The following is a 17,640-nucleotide window of genomic DNA, read 5'->3' on the forward strand; positions in this document are numbered from 1 at the left end:
TATTTGAAAAGATGCAGTGCTGTAATTCCCTCCTATAGGACTCCTATAGATGAAGCACCTATAGGAATCCTATCCTCCTTCACATGTGGCAACTCAAATTTTGAACCTGTGTTTAAGGAAGCAGCCAGCATAATGGGTTAACAAAGGTGAGAAACCATATTTGGTTGGTGGGGCAATTGCCCCCTGCCGCTGCCCCTGGCCAGATGACATCAGGGTTGACCCTGACCTGTAATGACTGATTTTGACTGATTCATAGTGTGAGTATTTCTGGACTGAACTGTGACAATCCTTCTGCCTGTTCCTTCTTTACTGTTTTGCCTTGGAACCTTGTTGCGGGTGGTATTATTTGGTATTGCTGCCTCCTGTTAGAAAGGCAGCTAGCACAGAGAGAATGGGGGCAGAACAGAATGAGTGTTTACCAGTCCCACATGCACACAGGAGGCTAAAAAAGAGACCAGACCTTTCTTTAGAGAAGAAAAGGAAAATGCAGCTTTACTCACAAGTATTCTTGCATATACAAATGCAGGTGCAGTGTAAGGTTTCAAAAGGGTTTGTATATATTTGTATATGTGTGTGTTCTACAACAGGAGCAGGGGAGAGTGTGTGTGTGTGTGTTCCCAGCAATGGAGGAGGTCAGAGAGAGAAGAGAGAGAGAGAGATGAAAGGGAGCAGCAGGGAGGAGGAACCACACTGTAGGCCACAGAGATCCTGAGGCTAGCTATGCCCATGCATTAATTAAATACCTGCAATACTGCCCCCTTCCTGTAACTTGCTGTTCAGTTTGCAATATTCCCAACAGTTGCCTTTTGCCTGGACTGGACTCAGAGCACTCTTCAAGTACTTGAAAGGTTGTCACGCAGAGCAGGACACAGAATAGTGGGGTCAAGTTACATAGGGTGACCATATGAAAAGGAGGACAGGACTCCTGTATCTTTAACAGTTGCATAGAAAAGAAAATTTCATAGAATCATAGAATAGTAGAGTTGGAAGGGGCCTATAAGGCCATCAAGTCCAACTCCCTGCTCAATTTCAGCAGGTGTCATTTGTAATTTGCATGCAGTACCTGGTGAAATTCCCTCTTCATCACAACAGTTAAAGCTTCAGGAGCCTTCCCCTCTTGACCAATGCAAAAGTGATTTTCAAATCTTCCATCTGAACTGTGACTTGCCTGCTGAGGAATCTCAGCACATCTGTCACACACACACAAATGCATAAAATTCTAGTGAGTGATCTAAAGCATCCCACATGAGCTAAGAATGCACCCGAGCACATACTGAACATGTGTCTTGCAGCTGTACAATGCAGAGTAAGATGAATCATTATGGATAAGTTGACTGTTAGGAAATTTTGTCCACTGTTCCTGGTCTTCCCAATGAGGAACTCAAATGAGCTTCTAAGGAACCTCAAAGATCCCCAGAATGCCATTTGGAAACCACTGGGCTAAGGCAGGTTCACTATAATGTCCTAATGGTGGGAGGTAGCTATGAATATGAATCACATGAATAGAAGAGAAGGTGCTGAAAGGTTTGCGCTAACAGAAAGTATTTCTGCTTGCCCATGGTAGAACACCCAATTTATGCCAATCCCCCCCCCATCTACTGTAGCTCCCTGTGCCCCCTGAAAAGCTGCTCCTGGTAATAAATTGACCCTCTGAGTAGCATGGAATATGGCATAGAGGGTTGCAATAGGTAAGGGGAATTGGTGAAATCCAGTGCCTTGCCTTGCATGAGAAGAAATGCTTTCTACAAGTGAATAGTCATCACTGGGTACAACCCAACACATCTAAACTGCTACCTAAACTTTCCATTAAGATAACTACAGTTAACTTGCCAATCCTAGTCATTTTATTTGGTGTTCCCCAACACAGGACTGGCTCCACGTTTGAGGAGGCCCTGGGGAAAGTGCCTCTGCTGGACCTTTTCTCTGGTCATGGCATCAACAGCATTTTGCTAAGCACTGCATCTAGCCACCATTTAGATTTCCCACAATAAAATGACACAGCATTGCTCCAAGGCATTGTGGGAAATTTCGATGGCAAATAGGCCTGCTTAGAGCATCAGCCTGGAGATAAATTAAAAGGTCATGGGGGCTGCCCAAGGATGCCCAGTGCTGCTGATGCCCAGTGCTGATGCCATCTCAGACTAGGCCTCCTGCATCTGCCTTCCCATAGTCTGCAATCTGGAGACAACTACTTGCATGATTTATATGGATGCAGATTAAATCAGAATTATTTCATATTTGTACAATCACTTGAAAATGTAAAGCACCTCACAAATGCTGAGCGTTACTGACAAGGTCAGTATTATTTATCCTCAAACTTTGTTATTATGTATTTTTCACCTTCCTTCCATTTGGTTAATCCATAATTGGTTTTCTAAATATTTCTTTTATTGGGCATAGGCCATCACAGTACATGAGGTTAATGCTGTGGGGGGGAATAAACTGTCTTTGGCTGAAACGGCAGACTTGGAATGGCTTAGCCAACAGACTGCCTACACAAGAAAGAATCACACTGCCACTTCACTGATTACTTGGCTTGCTACGATGGAAGGGATGGTGTTGCATTGGATGTGAGGTTTTTTAAGATAAAAAAGAAGGTAGTGGATATAGGACAAGTAAATTATGCCAATCTATTAAAAAATACATTTAGATGAGCTTTAGGCAAACTTTGAGCAGACTGAATTTTAACAGCACAGTAGAGTTCTGCATACATACAAGCTTAAGTGGGCCTGTCGGTAGGCTTGCCAACTTTTGATTTTAAAATCTAGCCCCCTGAGCAGGGCCAGATGCATAACAGAGACAGCATTGAGATGATTGCCTCATTGTTTAATAAGCTGGGACATGAACGAGATGTTTGGCTGCATACACAGCCTTTTCATTTCTCCCTTCATGTGAGCAAGTGAATAAACCAGGAAGTCTTCGGTCATCCAAACAAATAAACTATGGTTAACCAGAACAAGCCAGGATTTAAAAACATAATTTGAAATCAATGTAATATCCTGGCTTGTTCCAAAGCTAACTACAATTTCCTGGCTTGGGAAGAAATGGGCAACAATGGTTAATGGAAGACTTCCTGGTTTGTTTGCTCATACTACAAAGGGAAGAGGATGGTGGTAGAATATGTGGTCATAAGACTTCTTTATATCTTAGCTTATTATGCTGAGATAAGATCACCCAAACTCCCAAGTCAGGGTGGATGATAGAGCAGAGTGGGGGCAGAACCTCATGGGGTTAAGGGCATGAGGGCCAGCCTGCACAAGCAGTAGATTATTGGGTAAAATTGTTCCTTAACTGTTCTTTAGATTGTAGGTGGGGATTGTGTGATTGGATGCCCCTTTACCATGCATAAAAATCCCCTGCATAAATCTTTCATTTCCAATTTCAGCAGCCTTCTCCCTGATATGTTAGCCTATAATGAATAGGGTGTTTTTATATGAAGAAAAACAACAAAGCACCTTAAACAAAAACAATTTGATTATACCCTAAATCAAGGGTGAGGAACCTGTGCCCCTCCAGATGTTGTTGGGCTGTAATTCCCATCAACCCCAGCCAGCATGGCCAATGGCCATGGCAGCTGAAAGTTCTAGTTTAGCAATATCTGATGGGCCACAGATTCAATAGTCCTGCCCTATGTGCTCGTGAAGTATGTGAAACTGATGAAGTGTTATTCTAAGTTCACACAGACACACACACACACACACACACATTTATTTATTTATTTATTTTGGCCCCACCACTGAAATCAAGCCCTGAGAACTTCTCCAAAATTTGGCTCTAAGGTTTCTCCATCCCTGGGCTAAAGCATTCCCCTCCCCCCCAGGGCACATTTTTAAAGCATTTGTTTTTCTGACAAATGCATTTTGTGAACATGATTGCAAGCTCAGGAAAATGTGAGTTTGGCCCAAAATATGCATTCAAGGATACAAATGGGGCGTGTTCTGGTCTAAACCGAATCAAAATTAAATCCCCATACATGCCTATCTGTCACATCCATATCTCCTAACCCTATCACCCTCTGCACAAAGGAGCATGAAGTTCTATAGTGGGGCGCCTGGTGTCTGTACCTAGGATCCGTGTGCCTTTTAGAACCCTGAGTCATCAAAGTCCTCTATAGTGCAGGGAAGCCTATGGTGGCAGCAAGTCTGCCAAATGTGGATTGGCTCTACCTACAAGACACATGACCCTCCTAACAATCCCACATCGGGTTAATCTGGGTGCAAATATGTCTGTGTGAAAGTGTCCTAAGAGATATTCTGACAGAGCTGTTAACAAATTGATGTTGCACATTATGTGTTATTAAATAAATCTGTTCCAGGAAGAGCCTAGAAGGGGAAAACATCAAGCCTTTGTCTCATCTTTTGGAGCCAACCCTCCTACATGACTGCGTAGATGATATTAGCAACTTGTCAGTGATGGCATAAATAAAATACCATTATCTTGGAAAAGCCATTTGCTTGTTTGTTTTATTTTAAAAGGGTCTCAGCTTCCTTGTTTCCATAAATATCAATGAACATTTTGTATCTATGTCCAGAACTTTTTTTAAAAAAAGAAATGGAGGTGGGACAAAGAAAGAGAAGGTAAGGAACTATCTAGACCAGCCTTCCCCAACTTTGTGCCCTCCAGATGTTTTGGATAAGTCCCAATGGCCATGCTGGCTGTGGATGATGGGGGTTGTAGTCCAATATATCTGGAGGACACCAGGTAGGGAAAGGCTGATCTAAGCAGGCAATTGGGCACAATCAAGAAATCTTAAGTCCCATTGAGTTCAGTAGGAGGAAGCTAATCACATACTTAACTTGCCCTTTTAAACTGATAGGGCTTATTTAAAGTACTTAACCATACCTGGAGTTTGGAATGTATCCCAAGTGACTTATTCATTTACTTAAAAATACCAGGGTTTTGCAAATGTTATGTTTCATTTTGTCCCCCCTCCCCACCCCCACCTCAATACATTAATAAAACCTAGACACAGTCATAGGTCAGGGCGTCATTTGGTTCATCATTTCTTGAACAAGAGGTGCAGGTGATTCAAAACTGCCCCCGGAAATCTTCTTTGCCTCTTTCTAGATAAGGAAGATTTTATTACTCATTGGCATAGAAAGAAACTTTGTTCATGCACAGTGGCATTCTGCCCTTCATTATTTGTTCACATCTTCCAGGATTGAGCTCTGTCATTGGAGGAGAAAAAAAGTTTTGGAATTAAAGCTGGGTGAGCCCTGGGTCAAATTAAACCTTCGTGTCACAGTCACATTTATCCTGCAGAGAACAGGACACCTGCCTATATGAAGATGCACATGATATTATTTGGTCCCCATTTTTCCTTCTGAGTATCTATGCTTTGGAGCCTACCTATGATTTGAAAGTCTACATTAAAAAAAAAGTAGAGATTATCTGATAAAATGTTAATTACCTACTTCCACAATTTTCACAGGAAATTGTGAAATCTTTACTAATCTCAATTTCACATTCCCAGCTCACTGAGCAAGACAGTATACGGAGCATGGATTGGTGCAGGGGGGTGGGCTGAAATGGAGTAGGATAAATGTTATATCTACTGAGCAGGGAAAGGAGTCAGTGACATAACAGATTGTTCACAGAAGCCTGATTAGTTCAGTCTAAAACTGCTTGTAGGAGGTCGGAATAGGTAACAGCATAAAGTTCTTGAAGACAGCATCAGTTTCTTTGTCTGGAAAGACATTCGTGTAATTAATAGAGAAATTGGCTCAATCCAGGAACAAGTAAAGGGAAGGTTTCAACCAGGGTTTAATGGAGTTGAACCCCGAGATCCTTACTGCATGTGGAATCTTGGCTCAGAATGAAAGCGCAAGACACCTGATGATGAATAGATAAATATTTCGCCTTCCCCTGGTTATGTTTTATCAGATTGATCTGGGTTACACCTGCAATTGTATTGTTAGGTTTGTCTTATGCTGGTGTTTGTTGGTTTTATGATTCACCACCACCCCGTTTTATTACCATATTAGTTTTTATTACATGAATGTCATTGCTGAAAGCTGCCTATCCAAGGTGCTGAACCTAGTTTGGAGATAGAGTTCAGCACCTTGGATAGCTCATTTTTGCGATCTATTTTATTTTAAAAAGGCGATGGGAAGGTGATACTGACACATCTTGTCAGTTTCCACTTCTGCCTTTCCTTCTCCCTTTTCAAAACAATGAATCATTGGAGACCCTTCAAACATCAGGAGAGAGGATCAGGTTGAGGATGTAATGACATTCTGCAATTTTTTTTTAGCCTCCTGAAGCTGACTTAAAAAATCATGGAATGGGTTTGAAATTGATTAGAAAATCGGACAGGCAAGTTTCCTAGAAGGGTTGTGAAAATGACCAGAAAAAAATAGACTAGAAAAGTCAAGCAGGTGATTTCCCCAGCCATGCTGTGAAGGTGTCAGGTTTTTCAGCCCCATCGTAATCATGTTTACTAAAATGTAAGGCTGCTATCCACCTGTCCTGTCCCGCAGGTGCTCCTTAAAGGAAATAATTTTACACACACACCAGGGTTCTAAAAACAATGGTGCTGAAAAGTACTCACATCAAAATATCAGGAGAAGGCAGGGCAACTATAAGGAGTAGGAAGACATGGTCTGACACTGCCCACACAGCCACATTATACCTGCTGTGTAAGATGCATGCTGCACTAAAACAGTGCTAGAGCCTCTGAAGTGCAGAATAAGGGGAAAGAGACTGCAATTAGGAAGGAAACAATTGCCCCCATACTTCAGATCATTTTATCCTCCCCTTGGCTATGCCTGCACAGCTCTTGCTGCTGTACTTGCATTCAGTTGCAATCTAATACAACTGGAAGGCATTAGGTTGGGGAAGGCTGATGTAGGAGATGGTTTTCCCCAAATTAACTTTTCTTCTACAAATTTATATCATATTGAATATGCTGTTTTTGGTCATACAAGGAGGTAGGCACAGCCCTTCATTATATGGGTTTATATGGGCAACTATGGCTGAGTTCATGTCCTCTGAAACATGAGAAAACAACCTGTGACATCTCCTCCTATCATCCCTGACTTTTGACCATGGTGGGTGGGGTTGATGGGAGTTGGAGTCCAACAACATCCAGAGAGCCACAGGGCATCCATCCCTGCCTTAAAGAAAGGCTAGAAAACATGTGGCCTGGACAATAGGGTCAAGGTATACCTGTGATCCATCTGCTGAAGCTAATGTCTGACCCAGAAAGCTGCTTAGGTAGAAGATCATCTGGAGGCCAAAGGTAACCTCCTCCTAACTAAGAGTGGAAATTATATACAAATTTCCTTATTTTTAATGTTTTAGTCATCTGTTCAAGATTGTTGAAGGTGTCATTAAAAATGGAATGTGTGCTTTTTAAAATAATTCCATGTTGAACAAAAATTTCAAATTCAGATGTAGATGGACATGAAAAACCCTTCCCAGTAGTTGAAATATAGGATGCTTCCAGATGGATGACTTCTAGTGCTGCCTATCAAAAGACATTGTGAAGCTATTTTGTTTCCACTTCATCAGATTATTTTTTTTCCTGGTAACAAACAAGCAAGAAGAAACAGTAGGAAAACATGATTTTCAAACGAACATTAGTTATTCGGAATAATAATAATGATAATAATAATAATAATTGCCCTGAACATTTAGTATTCATCAGTGTACTTCCCCTCTAGACGTATTCTCTATCCATTTTCATAGAGCTATATAAACTCTGTCACCTTGTCTTGCAATTATTTTTCTGCCCTTTCAACTTCTGCTTTGGGAGGGATGGGGAGGTAGGCAAACACACCACTGCAAGCAAACTGTGGTCATGGATCACTGAAGCATCTGGCTTTCTGGCAAGAGGCAGCCCACTTGTTATCAATTACCGCTTCGTTAGCATTCTAGCCATGTTTGGAAGTGGAAGAATACATTAACCTTTCCGAGGGGCGCATGCCTCCTCCATGCTCTCAAGCACCATAAGGGAAAGGTAAGAAGAAGCAGAGAATGCTTCCTTGTGGCTTCCTCACATTCCACCTACAGACTAGAGGCTGCAGGTATATAGCAGATGCCATTCTTCTTAGTCGTGTAGCCCTACCTTTCCTTCCCAAAGCACCCCATCCCATCTATGGCCATACGTCTTGTTAAAAGAAACAGGCGTGAAGAAAGATCTATGCAGGAGCAAAAGACCAGTATTCCATCACACCCTAGCATAGCCTTCCCCAACCTGGTGCCCTCCAGATGTGTTGGACCACAACTCCCATTATTCCCAGCTGGGATGGACATTGACCATGCTGGCTGGGAATGATGGGTGTTGCAGTCCAACACATCGGGAGCACACCAAGTTGAGAAAGACTAACATGAACAAGAGAGAGAGCCTAGGCTGAGACTTGGGAGAGGGAAGACGTAGGATCAAAGAGAAAAGTGGATTCTCAGTGACCAGGGATCCCCAGAGTCAGGGAACAAGCATAGCCCACCCTTGTCCAATTGTACATCCGAATGCATCCCGACCAATCACAGTGCCCACCTGTTCCATAGCACAAATGAACTTACCAGTATACCATGCCAAGATCAACCCTCCATGCAAAGCCGCAGCAAAGGCTGGTGACTCTGATGTCAGTAGGGCAGTGAATCTGCTCCAGGTTTCAGACAGACGGTTAAAGGAGCTATCCAAGGTGCTGAACCACAGCCCCAAAGTAGGCTCAGCACCTTGGATTGTTCCTTTCGAGTTCTGACTGAATGCAGGTCGGATTCACCACCTCAGTGATATTGGAGCCACCAGCCTCGACTGCAAAGCAGGGGTACTACTGAAGTACTACTATCTGTCCAAAGGGTCCCCCATAAGAAATAAGTCCACGTCTAAAATTTCCTAGCTGCACTTCTCCTTGGGCCCAAACTCCACCACCAAACTACCTGGAGGGATGGCACACAGATGAGGGAGGGAGGGAGAGGACAAGGGCATTGCTCCTTCAATGACCAACCCTCTACCTTGTACTGCCCAGAGAGAGAGAGAGAGAGAGAGAGAGAGAGAGAGAGAGTGCAAGCGAGTGGGGGCCGAATTCTTCCTGCCCTGATACCCAGATAGGTTAGGCAAGAGTGAAGAGGTAGGAACAGCAGCTGCCTTCTCTTGCTGGTCAAGCTCGGGGTGGGTGGGGTGCGGGATCTGGGGGCTCCTTGGCTGGAGACTTCCTCCCCCTCCCCTTTCTCTTCCAGCCTCTGCTGAAGGGCCGAGAGAAAGGAAAGAAGAGGGGAGACGGCTCTTCACTGTTGACACTTGGGGCGCCTCTCCTCCCGCATCGGCTGCTTCTCCTTCCAAATAAAAGCAGGGGAAGCTGGTGTACGCTGTCCTGGTCACGGTAGCCATGGGGGAAGGTGCCCGGTTCAAAGCGCCAGCCGGCTCGGGGGGCGGGGGGGCCTTGACGACTGAAGGGGAGTGGCAGGGAAGGGAGGCGACGAGGAGAGCCTGGCTCTGGTCCAGTGGAGGCTGGTGGCTCTGATATCAGTGGGACAGCGAATCCTTTTGGGGTTTCAGTCAGAACCAGTCAGGACGCTAAAGGAGCTATCAAGGTGCTGAGCCTATCTGGGGGATTGGGTTCAGCACCTTGGATCGATCCTTTACAGTTCTGACTGGTTCTGACTGAATCCCAAAGCAGATTCACCGCCCCACTAACCTCGGAGCCCCCAGCCCCCACTGCTCTGGTCTCCAAGCGCTGGGCCCGGGGCGGAATGAGGAGAGAGGCGGCAGAGGGTCCGGGCCGGGGCGGAGGGGGGGGGAGGCGGCTGTCATTGGCCGCCTGAAATCCGCCCTTGCCCCCCGTTGCTCCTGAGCGAGCGGCAGCCTCCAGCAGCGATGTGCGACGTGTGCTCCATTGATATTCTGCCCCGACCCGATCTAGCCCAGGCTGGCCAAGGAGGAGGAGGAGGAGGAGGAGGAGGAGCGCCTCCCGAGGCCGCAGCCCCGGACCCCGTGCCGCGAGATCGGGAACTTTCAAGGTCCCGCCGCCGCCGCCGCCGCCGCGGCTGGCTTGACCTGACATTGTTGCCGGGGCTTAAAGGTGTCTTCGGCTAGTTGGGCCGGCGCCCGCGCATGCGTCGCGCTCTCGTCGGCATCAGAGCCTCTCGCCTGTGGATCGAAAGTTGCATTCCTTGAACCTTCGCGGGAGGGGGGTGGGGAGCGACGAGGGGGAAGGGGAAGGGGGAAGAGGCAGCAACTCCCCCCACCCCCCGAGGAAGGAATGCGGGCAGTTCAGCTCCGGGAGTGCGTGGGGCTCGTGTTCTTCCCCGCGATGATCGCCATGGTCTGCTATGCCAAGAGGTGAGGATGGCGCTTGGACACGAGAGGACGTGTGTGCGCGCGAGCGATTGGATCCCATCTATCGGGAGTCCAGGGCAATGGATTTGCTCCTCTCCTGGGAAGCTGGGTCGCGCGGCGGCTGGGGGGGCGGCGGTCGTGTGTGTGTGTGTGTGTGTGTGTGTGTGTGAGTGTGTGTGCGCGCGCGTGTGTGTGTTCGTCCTAAATCCTCTCCCGTCTGCCTTGTTCCACCTCAGCGTGAATGAGCTCAGCAACATGTCCTACGTGAAAGAGACCGTGGACAGATTGCTCAAAGGATACGACATTCGCCTGAGGCCGGATTTTGGAGGTAAGTCTCCTTGGATTTGTTTACAACGGGAAAAAGAACAGGGCTGCCTTACGGTTTCCTGGAGGCAAAGGTCAGTTAGAATGCGAATTAAATTGCTCCTAGTAGCTAGGTTCCCCCTCCACACGCCCCCACCACACGGGTATAGTACTATGGTAGATATCCACACTCTGACATATCCCTCTGACACACACACACACACACACGAATGCACACCTATATAGTTACTCCAAACATATCGGCTCTCAATTGGTTCTGTTATTAGTTTTCACTATATCAAGGGGCTTCCGGATTTCACAGAACACTTCTTCATACAGGAAAAAAGAATGCACCTCCCATTTCATGCGAACAGGTATACCACCACTGCACACACATACACGCCGGTAATGCAATATTGTGAGGCACAGGAGTGTGGTCTTCTCACTCGTGTGCTTGCTGAACATTTAAAAACAAACAAACCAAAACACATTTTTTCCGGTTTCCAGGCTCTCCTGTTGATGTTGGGATGAGAATAGAGATCGCCAGTATAGATATGGTCTCAGAAGTCAACATGGTGAGTACTGCCTTGGAATAAGATGCACAAAGTGTTGGGGTGCAGGATGGGGGACGTAAATGGCTTTTCCTATAGCAGAACAGTTTGGAGAAATCAGTTCGGGAAGAGTTTGGCTGCTAACTTGTTCACTTTACACACGACACAGAGGGAGGGAGAGAGAGAGAGAGAGAGAGAGAGAGAGAGAGAGAGAGAGAGAGAGAGAGAGAGAAAGAGAGAAGGAGGAGGAGGAGGAGGAGGAGGAGGAGGAGGAGGAGGAGGAGGAGGAGAGAAGTCCCCCCATTACAAATGTGGAACAGCGCCATCTGCCGACCGCTAGGCTCATCAAAGAGTTTCAGCACCGTGGACAGCGACTTGCTTCTAGGCTTTTCTCGTCTTATTATGCTTTTCTCTCTGTGTGCGTCTGGTTGGGTACCTATTATAACAGGGCATCAAATTGCAAGTGGATATTGGAGTAAAAAAGGGGGAACTGAATAGTTATGAGCGAATGGGGGTTCTTTGGGCTTCAAATTCCAAAAGTATACAGGAAAAAAACTAGGGTTGTTGGGGACTATGGATCTCTTCTGAATTGGTATGCAACTGGTAGTTTTCTGTGTTCTTGCTAGTGCAGCTCTCATTGCAGCCATCTAACTCTTGGAATCCATGTGTTGGAGCACAACAGACAGGGCAAGATGTTTCTTTTAAGAATTCGTATTTATTTTATTCCATCTTAAGGTTGTGCTAGAACGAATGCCTGTTATTTATTCGGTGCTCAGCTAAACCACAGCGACTGCCCTATCGTATAAATGATGTTGCTGCTAGGCAGGTCTGACAGCTGCATTGCTTCCTGAGATATCAAAGCCTGCTGATAGCCCCCTAAGGTTCTGGCTGTCTCTTGTGAAGATGAACTGTAATTGCTGAGTGATGATTGCCGAATATCAGTGCCGACCTGAGGAACTCCTGCTGAGTAATAAAAAAAGGGATGACAAGAATTAAGTAGGAAGGTCTCAAGCCAGATCATGAGTTTTCTAACTGCTAGCTTAACAGAGCATACCCACTGGGGTCTCTTCCTTGCTACTGGAAAATGAGGGCCATGTTATATTTATTTCTTTAGTTACTCAAGCTTAGCAGATGTATAGCTCCCTTTTCAGCTACACTCTTCAATATTTCACAATATTTATAAACATACAATGGATACACCAAGGATGAAACAAAACCAACTACCTCGGCTCAAACAGGAGCCAGCATCTGGTAGTAGGTGATGTTAGATGACCCTGTGATGGGAGAGAGAGAGAAGTCCAGCTGGAATGCAAGCAGGCATCTGGTGTTGTCTTTGCTTGCCTCCCTCTCTCCTTATGTTTCAGTTTCCTACATTGAGTAAATAGTAATGCATGTAAAAGTCTTGATGGCCAATTCGTACTACTATTTTTGGCACTGTTGATTTCCATCCAAGTTGATTTTTAGTGAAGGTGTTTAGAGATACAGTTATGCACATTCTCTTCCACGCTCACACATACACACCCATTCTCCTCTTTGTGACTTCTGGGGTATAGGCAAGTGTTTGATCTGTTTTAGTGATGGTTTTATTGCATTTTATTACATTTGTAATTTTAGAGTTGTGACTTTAATGGTGTTTATATATGCTGTACTGTTTTATAGGAATTGTTGGCCAACTTGGGTTCCTTGTGAGGAAAGGCAGGATATAAATCAAATAAATAAACAATAATGATGATTAAATTCATCAGGCCCCGCATCCATCCTTCACTCTGGCTATTCCAAATTCTAAACAGCAGGAAAATGTGCAGAAAAGGAAAGGAAATCTCTTCCAGATGCTATCTTGTCAAAAAAAAAAAAAAAAGTGATACCTACATACAGAGCTGCCTTAGGCAAATGCCTCTTTCTTTCTTTCTTTCTTTCTTTCTTTCTTTCTTTCTTTCTTTCTTTCTTTCCACATATGCACATATATACAATTTACCTGTGGCATTCTCAGCAAGAGCAATTGAAATTATTTACAGCTCAAACTACCTAAATCACACTAAAAACCACATAAGTTTACTTAGAAATACTCATATCCTTCAGTCTAGTTCTGGGTACCTCAACCCAAGTAAAACTTGTATGTTTTACTACATATGGTGCAATGAACCACATCAAGGAATAATTAGAAGAAAACTGGCTGCAGCTGGAACGTTTTCCTTTCTAGATAGGGAGGAAAATTATGATGGGTTGGCAAAGGTCAGGATCTCCAAACAGGACAATCAGTACTTTCTGACAAAAAGTTGTAAATGATGCTTCATCTAAACTGACACAATTTTGCATTAACATTCTTGCCTGAGCGTGTGATTGCAGAGTAAAATTAATATTGCCCCTATGAGGAGCCTATGCATTTCCTGACATTGGGAATGGCTATTAATCTAAAAGAGTTGAGGTGCTCCAAAATGTCATTGTGGCTACTCTGAAGAGCTGTGTGTGTTCCTTATCCCAGCAATATTTTGCCTGGATCTGGAGGACAGCAGGATTCATAATACGTCCACCCAATTCCAAGCCATTACATGGCTGCAGACCTTGTGGAGGTGACAGAAACATGGTTTTAGACTCTGAAGAGGAGTTCACTCTGGGGCAGTTAAATTGGTCTAAATGGCTTATAACAATTGGGCTGCCCAAGCTAGCCAATTGGGTTTACTAACAGGAATGCAAAGTATATCATTTCCTCCACATCTGAGTGCAACATGTCACAAATGAGGCAAAACATCAGGTCACACATCCCTACGTCCCCTGGCAGAGTCCTTTCCTTGGACATACAGCCCCGAAGAATCCAGCTATGGTTACATCTACTTTTTCTACTGGATACACCATACCAGTCTTTGATATTAGATACACGAGAGAACTGGGACCCATCTGCAGAGGCACAGAGGTTCACTAGAGAATTGCCATGGGACCAATGAGTCAGCCAACTCCATCCATTTAATAGGTCTGACATTTTGAACAGGTTTGAGGGGGTCCTGGGCAAAGTCTTTTCCAGCCCACCCTCCATGCTGCTCCCTGTTTTCCATGCTGCTGCTGCTGCTTTTTAACCTAGTAGCAGGGGCAAATTCTAACAGCAGCTCTGGTTCCTCCTTCTCCTGCTGCTGCCATTGCTCAGCCAAAGGAAAGCACCATTTGATGGTGGCCAACCAGTCAAGGCTGCAAGCCCAGCAGCACATCATTTTAAATCCATGTGTTCTGATTTTCCCATTTTGAATAACAGTGATCTCAATCCATTAGACACGGCCTTTGGAGGAGCGCAGGCAATGATGGCAAGGGAGTGGCAAAGGGGTGGACAACTCACCATTCCGGTGCCCTCATTGGCTATGCCCCCTTTACACAGTTTCTGACTGGTTCAGTTCGCTGCTACTCAAGCCAATAAAAATGCTTCAATTTCAACTGCTGTGCCACAGGAACTGGGCTGTGGCTTCACAGTGGCAGGAGGAGGTGCCTCCACTCCCAGCGCTGCTTGTCTGCTATTGTTCGGGGCCTCCCTGACCATGAGGCCCTAGACCTTTGCCCTACGGTCCATCCCCACATAATTGTAGATTATTACAAAAATGGATTGCAATATGTGTAAAGGATCCACATAGGGCCAGCTACATTCATGTAAGCCTTTGAATTGCTGGAATGATGAAGCCCATCCGAAAGGAACTTCTGGATTGGACTAGGGCTGTGCAGGGAACTCTCTGCTCTGCTATATTTAGGTTTGTCATTTTTAGCCAAGTTTAAGAGCTGTTCAGAAGAAGTTTTCAGCTTGTAACCAGCCGCATTAAAGTGGAGTCAGACAGGGGAGGCTGGTGGGTCCGATTTTGGTGGGGCTGTGAATCCATTCTGGGTTTCAGTCAGAATCAGCCAGAAGTCTAAAGCAGCCATCCAAGGTGCTGGATCCATTTTGGGGATAGGGCTCAGCACTGTGGACAGCTTTTTTTAGAGTTCTGGCTAATTCTGACTGAAACCCAGAGCAGATTTACAGCCCCACTAACATTGGAGCCATCAGCCTCCACTGCTCCATACTCCACAAGATTCAGTCACGCTCCTCCCATGTCTAGAAGTTGTGATCCAGTTCACAAATGGCCTATTCAGCTGGAAGGGAAATAAATGCTTCAGAATACAGTTGCTTGGGAGCAGTTAATTCACACGCTCCATAAAGGCAAAGTGTTGTTGCGTCTAATAGGAGGCCTGTGGTCCCTCTCTTTGCTCTTGTGTGGCTCTAGCTGGCCATGGTTGCATTTATTTTTCTGGCTGGTGGGGTAGACACTGATCTCCCTAACTTGACATTTTTAAAAAAATGTTGTAATGACATTCTATTTTTATTTTACTATTGGAGCAATTCAGTAAGTTGAGCAACATCAATTTCAAGACTTTGGGCTATTTTAGATTTGGATCTTTCACCTTGATTCATATTCCCAGTGTGCTCCTGGCCTTCAGTAGCACCACCCCAAAATGACTGGCTATGGCCCTGCAGCACGTCTTTCTCCCAGATCCACAGAGAAGGAATGCCAGCAATTCTCACCCAGAGACTGAGGATGCTCCTTAGATAAGACACCCTTGTTTAAAGCCAAGGATCCCTTATTGTTCTGAAACATGGGTCTTTTGGATAGATGGCTGAATTCTTGGGGACTGGGCCGAAGGCAAAATGGGCTGGGCCCTTCCTCCGAAAGGAACACAGAGTGGCTTCCAGTATTAATAACACAACTACCAGAAAAACAGCAATAAAGTCCTTCTGTCATCATAAAACATTTTCATATAATGATCTAACCTAAAAATGCCAAACAACGCAACACATCAGGAGCCAAATGTTTTTGTATATAAGAAGGTCTTTGACTTGTGTTTAAAAGTATCCACAGTGGGAGCTAATCACACCTCTCCTAGGATGGAGTTCCACAATTGCTAGAGATATTATTATGTATTAGAAAGTAATCACAACAAGTGCTGTTACTGCTACTTAAGAAAATACATTACTGCTTTTAAAGAAAATGTGCAATTCAAACCTGAATTGACCCCAAGAATGATCTTTTAAAATGTGCTGAATCTCTTGCTCCAGCCCCAAAACACCCATTGCCTCTCCCTAATGAAATGGTTCCCCCTGAAATGTGGGGGTAGCAAACATTACATTTCCCTGGTATATCTACATTATGTGCAATAACCTGATCTGGACATGAATAACACGGCAAGAATATAGTCTAATGGAACAACGAAAGAAAGCAGTGTCTAACTCCCATGGACAAGTCAATCAGACCTGGCAGCAAAGGGCAGCCAAACGGCATCAAAACTGACAGAAACGGAAGCCGCCCGGGGATGGTGGCATGCTAAAATTATTGATGGAAATATTTAGTAGCTGTCATGAGGTCCTTGCTAGTGACTCAGTTAGTGGAGGCATTAAGGAATCCCCTCAGGAACATCCTTACCAGACTTTTGGACAGAGGAATGAAACATGTATGAATCCCAAAATGCAAAGACGAGAGCATTCATAGAACCACAGGCCAATTGCTTCTCTCTTTGCAACATATACGATTATGGCATCTCTCATCTCAAATCAACTTGATGAGCATTGAACTGCACATGGTGCGCTTAACAGCAGAGGAGAATAGAGGTTTAAACGTTCCAGGGACTGCAGTGAGCAGCTAATCAACGTTGCTGTTGTGATTCCTGATGTTCCTTCCTGGCTTTTGTGAATATTTCAGTTCATTCTGACCCAGGAGACAGGCAATCACAAACCTCTTTTCTCCTCTTTTGAAGATGCAATCTCTCTAGATGGCCAGCCACTTAGCACAGACGTCATATGTATGAGAAGGATGGCTCTCAGCTCCACAGCCAGCGCATGCCGCCACTACTACCACCACCACCACTCAGTGGAGGCTGGTGTCTCCGATGTCAGTGGGGTATTGAATCCGCTCCAGTTTTCAGACAGAACCAGTCAAAACTCTAAAGAAGCTCTGCATTCTGACTGGTTCTGACTAGGGGATTCACTGCCCCACTGTCATAGGAGACACCAGCTTTCACTGGTGCCACCACCACTTCCTCAAACCCCAGCTCTTCTGTCTGTGTTGCTTCTGCCGTCCATCATCCTGAGGAAAGTCACTATGACCCTCTGATAGCTTCACTAACTAGGCGGCACTCCTGTATCTCCCCTCCTTTTTCTTGCCAACAGCATTCATCCATTCCCAGTGGTGCACTTAGATAATTTTAGACCATGGATGTAATGGCCTTGGTGGTGGCAGGAGGCTCTAGATGGTCCTTTGTATTTCTTCATTTGCGAAGCACACAGCCAACATTTCTCTCCCATCCCCACTGCCATTCCTTGGTTTACATCTGTTTCTACATGGCTGGTCTTTTCGAGCAAAACAAACAAACAACAAGCCCAAGAGTCTCTTCCTTCTGCTTTGGTCCCATCATTTCTTTGCAATAATGGCCGGCAAGGAGGCCACATGCTGTGACCTCAGCACCACCTGTTCCGTCTTTGCCTGCCCTCTTCCTCTT

The 17,640-nt window shown here is 45.1% G+C and overlaps 1 protein-coding gene across 1 annotated transcript in view; it reads left to right on the forward strand.

Annotated features, from left to right (window-relative positions):
* The first annotated feature begins 10,190 nt into the window (after positions 1–10,190).
* Positions 10,191–17,640, forward strand: part of GABRB1 (gamma-aminobutyric acid type A receptor subunit beta1) — a 100,179-nt gene continuing 92,729 nt past the window's right edge. Inside the window, exons 1-3 of the mRNA XM_063136333.1 lie at positions 10,191–10,285; positions 10,519–10,610; positions 11,093–11,160. Of these exons, the coding sequence (XP_062992403.1) occupies positions 10,206–10,285; positions 10,519–10,610; positions 11,093–11,160 (240 nt within the window). The 5' untranslated portion in view covers positions 10,191–10,205. The remainder of the gene's footprint in view (positions 10,286–10,518; positions 10,611–11,092; positions 11,161–17,640) is intronic.

The sequence above is a fragment of the Elgaria multicarinata genome, chromosome 10 (genome assembly GCF_023053635.1).
Source record: "Elgaria multicarinata webbii isolate HBS135686 ecotype San Diego chromosome 10, rElgMul1.1.pri, whole genome shotgun sequence".
Taxonomy (NCBI): Eukaryota; Metazoa; Chordata; class Lepidosauria; order Squamata; family Anguidae; genus Elgaria; species Elgaria multicarinata.